We start from the raw sequence: 7,687 nt of genomic DNA, 5'->3' as shown, positions 1-7,687 counted from the left end.
CAAACAAATGATGAACGCACAGAGATGTGGTGCGGAATGTGCCGTGAAAATCCCACTCTAGCGGACAAAAACAGTGCTTTTTATATGGACGCAAACGCGCGTTGCAACTTCTTATCTGGTGCGCGTCTTTTATTTTGACAGCGAATGCGCACATGCGGACCACTTATGTGCACCCGTGTAAATAACATAATGTTCTGCCGGGTGTGTTGTTGGTTTTCTCTCGATTTCTGAGTCGACAAGTGCCTTTGTTACTGGGACCAGTCATTTTAAGAAAGGCCCCCATTAGAACCCATGAGAAATGCAAGAAACGCATTATTGCTCAGTCTGCAATATCTTTCCCAGAACAAACACCAATTGCAAATAACATACTAAAAATAAACCTGAAAAATCTGTTTAGAACAGCGTACTATGTTGCAAAGAGTGAACTACCACTGGCAAAATTTAGCCGTCTTTGCAAACTTCAAAAAGCAAATGGCCTAGATCTTGGTTCCACTTGCCTCTCACCCGTGACTTCAGCGGAAATTTCAAATTCAGGATCTGACACAGACTGATTCATGTCCTACACAGTTCTTACAAGTTCATAGGAATTTCTGTTCAATTAGAACCAAGTATTTGAGTTGATGATTGTAATTTTTATACAATGTTGTAATTTGTTTTTCAACAATGTTTTGATTAATGTTTTGTTTCCTTTACAATATTATACTTTAATGTATAATATTGTAAAGGAAACAAAACAGGAAACAAAACATCAATCAAAAAATTGCTCTCTTTTTTTATTCGGGCTACTTACATTTATTTTGGGCTACCAAAAACTGAAGAGTCCCTGCCCGAAGGGCTACCAGGGATTTTGAAATATTGAGAGCCCTGAGATATATTTATTTTTTTAATTACTTTTGTTTCAGCAACATTAAATTTAAAAACTGTACTTTTGAGTTAAAATATATATTTATAATTTTAATAAATGACAAATTAAAAAGGCATGAACATTTTTTTGTATCGAAAAAATATCGAACCGTGACACCAAAGTATCGAACCGAACCGTGAATTTTGTGTATCGTTGCACCCCTAATAATAATAATAATATATATATATTCTACTATAATTCTACTTCAAAAGTGAGCAAATTTGACTGTTAGGTCGGTGTTTTTGCTACTTTACATCTGTCATGATGAATGTGTCAGAATCACAGACAGCAAGAAAAAGAAGAAGAGAAAGACAAGGCTTGCGTGCAGGCGGTCTTCAGTGCAGTACTGATAAAGAGGGTCAGTGCTGACTGATGTTCAGCAAAAAAAATAATAATAATAATATAACCCCAAGCGCGCACCATCGTTCCTATTCATCTGGCCTTCTCTGCTCTAATGGGCATGTTGGTGGCGGGTGGATGGATGACTGGTTCTTGTCAGATCAAATCTTTGGGGCTGAGTAGCTAACACTATACAGGACTATTCCAGGAAGTAGACTGGTCACTGAGAAGGCAAGGTGATCTCACCAAATGTCAACACACCAGCAAATGAAAACGTTAAATTATTCAATATTACTTCAACAACCTTGAATACAGAGCCATTAAATATTTGGCATTTATGCTTAAAAATTGCTTTTATGATTATGACAACTTAATTGTTTATTTATTCTCTTCAAATAATATAAATGAGCAATATTTACTAGTTTACTTGGACTCTGATGCATTTATGAGATTTCAATTATATATACATTATAAAGAAGAACAGGTGACACCCTTTAGTGACCAGCTGCTGTCCAAATAAGAAATAAATAAATGACTGAACAGATTAAGATACATCACAACTGCCAGATACAAAATACAATGAGATTACATGCCTGCTCATACTTAATCCTTCATATTTTATACGTTTATTGATTCGTTTTTTCTAGCTATAGCTTTACAGGAAGTCACATGCTCAGTTAATGAAATAATATATTTATTTTTAGATTTATTTTTGGCATTTTTGCCTTTATTATACAGCAACAGTCAGAGGGAGAGAGAAAGAGAGGATGACAATTGCAGTAGGGACTCAGCTTGCGCTCAACAGATGAGCTACAGGAGCGCCCCCCCTCCCCGATTCAGATGTTTTAAAGCAACACAAGCACAGCTTTGAGCTGTGAAAATGAGAAATTCTTGCTTAAAGGCACTTTTACCTCAAAGGACTAAATTAGCTGCCATTGAAGTGTAGTGCTGCTGCACATCACACTGCTGCAAATCCTGCTTAACTGAGAACGGCTTAACACCAGCTTTTTATTACCACACACTAATACATCAAGTTGCCTTAAGAACAAAGAACTAATCGTGACCTCCCTAGACTTAAACAATCCCGCCATACATGAATCAGCAGCTGACAAATTAGCAAGCAATAGGTCCCTCTCCTGGCTTACAGAGGCTACAACACACTTGCAGGCATCCTGATACCACAAGCTGGGAAAAGATGCTGAATAGCTATGAAAGAGCACAGAGCAGTGGGTGTTTGTATAGTATGGCTCTGCCTCATGGAAACAAACCAGTTCAATAAATTACCAAATAATGTGCACAGATGGTTAACATAAATATACCAATGTGCCACTGCCACTTGCTATGTTACTGCTATTGATTTTGGCTTATTCATACAAACCCCTAAACAATTTTTCATTAAAGGTTTTCTAATCAGGACCAAAAACTATTCATTAATCATTTGATGTCTAAAAACATTATTCAGTCCCATGTGTGTCTAACACTAGCCACTCCCATTTTTACACTTTAAGTTAGCAAAATGACAAAATAACTCCAGTATGGAAAGTAGGGCCAGAAAAAAAATGAAAGAGGAGGAGGAGAAGCTTCTATCTTCATACCAAATCTCCTCAGACATATGTAATTATCCATTATTAGACCTAACAAATGAAATCCATTTAAGGGAGGCAATTAGAGCAACCAGCCTGAATGCAAGACTGATAAAAAGTCATCAACATTAAGTTTAATGAATATGCAAAAGATCAATAACATTCCTTGCCATTAATATAAATTTCCCTGTGTGCGATTTCAGTAATTTCTCTTTAACATAATGATTCAAAGGTACTTTGGCTGTACTGCAATTTCTGAGAGCAGATGTCTAAACTTTGGCCAAAAGTACCATACATTAAAACAAACAAAAACTGTGGCTTTTGTTGTTTCTATGGGACTGACTCAGCATATGATGAACTGGTGTTTCAGAATAAAGCTCTATATAAGGCATCAGGAGTGACTAAACTGAGAGTGATAAAGCATTCAGTGATTCTTTAAATATTTAAGTATGTCTTTAGAATTGATGTGGTTGTGACTAATTAATGAAAATAACTGTGTTGCTATGAAGCTAAAAAATGTCACACTTGAGTGTAAACTCTGGTTTCACTCCTTAAAAAGACCAGAAAGAACGATTACGGTTTTAAATATTATCGATGTGTCTTTACCTTGGTAGTGCTGTAGCATCTTATGTGATCTGATGTCCCACACCTTGACAGAGTTGTCAGTACTAGCTGCAGCAATACATGTTCCACTGGGATGAAAGTCCACATAGTTTGCATAACTTTTGAGAAGAGAAAAAAAAACAAAGTAAGGCAAAGTAAAGGAGAAACAGTGATTTAAAAGATTTGAAATCCTGGAATAACCCAGAAGGTCAATTCAAACAACACAAAAGCTTTAGTCATTGGTGGAAAGGGTTAATGATTTAAGGTTTATAGTGAGAAAGTTAACTATTTTAAAACACTTTAAGACACATGAAGGCTTTTGTGAAATTTCTTATTCTAAATGTTGGGAACTTAAAAAAATTTATACAGCTTTCTCTGGACCCTTTTTCCCCCAATTTCATTTTTTTATCTTATGCAGTGGCATACAGCACCAAAATAAATTAAGCTGTGATTGGGATGTCTCCATTCCTGTTCACCTTAAACTGCTTAGACTTTCAGTACAACTGTGGGTCATGACACCTATAGAAATACTCTGATGATTGGATTCTCTGAGGAGCACTAGCAGATGATTTTGTTGAGAGGTCGGGAAAAAAAACGATAGATGGTGGTTGACCTGAGTCTATCGTGGGACAGGATGTTGATGCTAATCCTGATCACCCTCTGCATCACTTCCTACAGGCAGGCATAAAGTTTATTCTCTAACAGACTCTGCTGCCACAAGGATACAGGAAGTCTTTTATACCTCATGCCATCATCCTCTATAACAATGCTTTTTACTTGGAAGAGAGGCATTTTACATTAATGGTATTATTATCTCTAGTGTTTCAGCTGCTGTAAGAAACGATATGGGATAAAGTGTAGCTCATCTTATTATCATCTCAACACAATAAGCTAAAACTACAGAAAAGAAAGGAGCTCAGTATGTCAGACTCTAAATAAAACACAATAAAGTTAAAAAGAAGTAAGAAGAAAGATGTAAAACAGGATATTAAATGTATCAAAGACTCACACAGCCAATGTCTCATTAAAGTGTTTCAGTATAACAGACTGCACAATGTACAAGGGAATAGGGCACATGTGTAATGACTGAACAGGTGTTCAGTGCCTTCGTCATAAACATTTGAACAGGATAACAAATGGTTAGGGGATTGATTCTGTCAGATTTTTTCCAGCATTTACTGCCGTTGCATCAGTACACTTGTAAGGATTTTTTCTGACCTTACCAGAACACCAGCAGAAAACTGACAAAAATAAATAAATACTCCTAGCTCCTCCTATTCATCATTCAGGTGCTCGCAAGTGCTCACCCTGCATGTTCATAGAAAGAATGAATGCACTCTCTGCTGTTTTTGTCCCACAGCTTTATGGTCTTATCATCACTGGATGACACAATCAAGCGATCGTCTGGAGAAAACCTGCAATAATAATATAAAAAAATAAATGTAAATGATTAATGCTCAATCTGTATAAAATATGTTCAAAAATGCATGGTGTAATGGAATAGGTCAGCTATACACCAGGCATCAGGAATAAAATTATGACCACCTGCCTAATACAATACAATACAATACGATTTTTTTTATATAGCACATTTAAAACCAGGGGGTACATCAAAGTGCTTCACAGTAAGGAATAAACAGTAAATGATTACACTGAACTGTAAGTCATTAAAACAAGCTAAAATAGAGAACAAACAAAAGCAAGTAAGTAGAGATAGAGAGAAATCATGATTATCCAGAGAAATGAGTAGCGAGCAATTAACGAGCAGTGAGAATTAGTGAGTTGGAAAAGCCAGGTCGAATAGGTACGTTTTCAAGTGTGCTTTAAAAGATTGAATGGAGTCAGAGGGATGAACAGTAGCAGGAAGACTATTCCAGAGGTTTGGTGCTACAGAGGCAAAGGCACGATCACCCCTAGTCTTCAGACGGTGCCTGGGCTGGGCCAGAGGTAACTGACCAGATGATCGTAAAGAACAGCCGGGAGTATAGAGACTGAGGAGGTCGGTGACTATCAAACACCATAATCTCAGTTTTCTTCTCATTTAAAATGAGAGAATTGGCAGACAGCCACTCTGTGACCTCTTTCAAGCAGTCAGACAAACGATTCAATGAAGGTGGCAGGTCAAAAGATAATTGGAAATAGATTTAATAATGAGTTGGTCCCCCCTTTTGCTGCCAAAACAGGCCAGGCCTATTGAGCCATGGACTCCATCACACCTTTGAAGGTGTGCTATGGTATCTGGCACCAATATGTTAGCAACAGAACCTTTAATTCTTGTAAGATGCAAGGTTAGGCCATTTATGGAACTTATTGTCCAGTACATCCACCAGATATTGGATTGGATTGGGATCTGGGGAAGATGAAACTTCCTTTTTTTTGGATTATTATTGTTAGATACTGACCAGGAACAGCCCAAAAAAGATGCATTTTGGAAATGATCAGTGTAATTCTCTTTATCTGTCAAAGGTCATAATGTGATGCCTGAAGTGTAAATCTATCAAAATGTCCTAATATGATGCATTGTATCGTGTTAAATGTGTGTCTCATACTTGGCACAGCGGACCCAGTTGATGTGCTGGTTGAGAGAGAAGAGGAACTTTTGCCTGTGTGTTGTCCACACTTTAATTGTCTTGTCATCAGAGGCCGTGACCAGAGTCTGTCCGTCACCAGAAAAGTTAACACTGCGCACAGTGGCAGTGTGAGCCCTGAATACTGTTGACTCAGCCTTCCTGTATGGACACAAGACATTACTTAAGTTTAAAACAAACAAGCAAAACCCAGAAGGTGTTCAGCAATGTGTGTCTTCCTCCATGCTGGCAGAAGGAGACAAACAATATTCAGTAGTTGCTGCTCTTTATGAGTCACCATCATTGTCCTCTGTAGTAAATCTGTGGTGGAATAAAGAACAGAAAAGACAGAAAGATTTTACTTTAACACCTACATGCTTGGCACCCAAAGACGTACAGTCTTGTCTCTGGAGGCAGAGGCCACCAGATGGCCTGATGGGGAAAAGTGGACGGAAAGGACGGCGTCTTTGTGTCCATCAAAACGATACGCTCGCATCTGAGGTTTCATGTTCCAGATCATCACACAGGAATCCATGGAGCCTGTGGCTAGGAGAGGATGAAGCACAGGTGTGAGTGAGAACATCATGTATTTCCAAAAAGGAAAAGACAAAGGCAACAGCAAACAGTTACATCTGAAGGCAAACAGATCATTACCAATTTGTTTCATGTTGCAGCTGAAGTCCACACTTGTTACGGTGTCCCTGTGACCCTTGAAATGTCTTTCTAGGGTTGGATCAGACTATGGGAGCAAACAGAGAGTCATGTCAAAATGTTAAAATGTCCTCATGACTACAAAAGCTACAATAATAAGCAATAAGTTAGACATCTGGGAAACAGAAAATTTGGTACTATTTACTAAGAGCTTATCACTGAAGAAGTGCTATTTCTTCCTCATCACGACTATGTGGGTGTATGATGTGACTAAAACTGGCCTGGAAACATGAGCAAAGAACCCCATAGTTATGATTTGTAGCTAAAATAATGAGGTCCTCTGATTTTGCGCAGTTATTCTTTTTTTACTCTCTTAAGTCTGTGGGAAAATAACACAGAGTAAGTTTCTAACTCTCCATAAAATCGCTAACAGCATCCCAACTACACACGTAAGGTTTAGAATACACAAGGCACTTCTATGACACCAAAGTAAAGTATGGGTTCACTCAATTAATGCTCTTTCAGCTTTTGATTTTTCAGACATGTCACACCAAACAAAAAAAGAAAGAAAGAAAGAAAGAAAGATTAATAAAAATACACTGTTTTGGTTTTAGGCTCCTAGAACAGGTTCACGGTCACGACTTAGTATGACACGTGAATGGAAACAAGTCTGTGTTTATGTTAGTAGTAACACTTGTGCTGCTAGTCAAAATGTTTACTGTGAAAGGCACCCACTGTGTGTGATACATCTCATTGCAAAACCCATGGCCAATAATATGTTACCATGGCTGCCTCTGCTATTCTGGGAAAGTTTTCAACAAGATTTTACAAGAAACAGCTGTCGACAAATATGTACACAAAAGCATGCAAACCGATGTTACACCACATTCTGAGGCTCAGCATATTAAGTGACCGAATTGATGCGTTTTGGGGTCATTGAGGTCATTGAAACGTCATGCTAGCCCTCCTCACCTCAACCCTCATCTTCTGAACGGAAGTCACCGCTCTAATACGTGAAAATGTGCATAAACATGCTTATT

General features: G+C 37.9%; 1 protein-coding gene across 2 annotated transcripts in view; it reads right to left on the bottom strand.

Annotated features, from left to right (window-relative positions):
* The window catches only part of poc1a (POC1 centriolar protein A), a 51,161-nt gene that overhangs the window by 39,455 nt on the left and 4,019 nt on the right, over window positions 1-7,687 (bottom strand). For both annotated transcript variants that reach the window (XM_004548549.5, XM_076884073.1), the window contains exons 2-6: window positions 6,651-6,735; window positions 6,371-6,542; window positions 5,979-6,158; window positions 4,737-4,844; window positions 3,433-3,548 (exon numbers count right to left, since the gene is read on the bottom strand). In XM_004548549.5, coding sequence (XP_004548606.1) covers window positions 3,433-3,548; window positions 4,737-4,844; window positions 5,979-6,158; window positions 6,371-6,542; window positions 6,651-6,735 — 661 coding nt within the window. The remainder of the gene's footprint in view (window positions 1-3,432; window positions 3,549-4,736; window positions 4,845-5,978; window positions 6,159-6,370; window positions 6,543-6,650; window positions 6,736-7,687) is intronic.

The sequence above is a fragment of the Maylandia zebra genome, linkage group LG5 (genome assembly GCF_041146795.1).
Source record: "Maylandia zebra isolate NMK-2024a linkage group LG5, Mzebra_GT3a, whole genome shotgun sequence".
NCBI lineage: Eukaryota > Metazoa > Chordata > Actinopteri > Cichliformes > Cichlidae > Maylandia > Maylandia zebra.
Note: the sequence above shows the minus strand (reverse complement) of the source record. Positions and strands in the feature narration are given on the sequence as shown.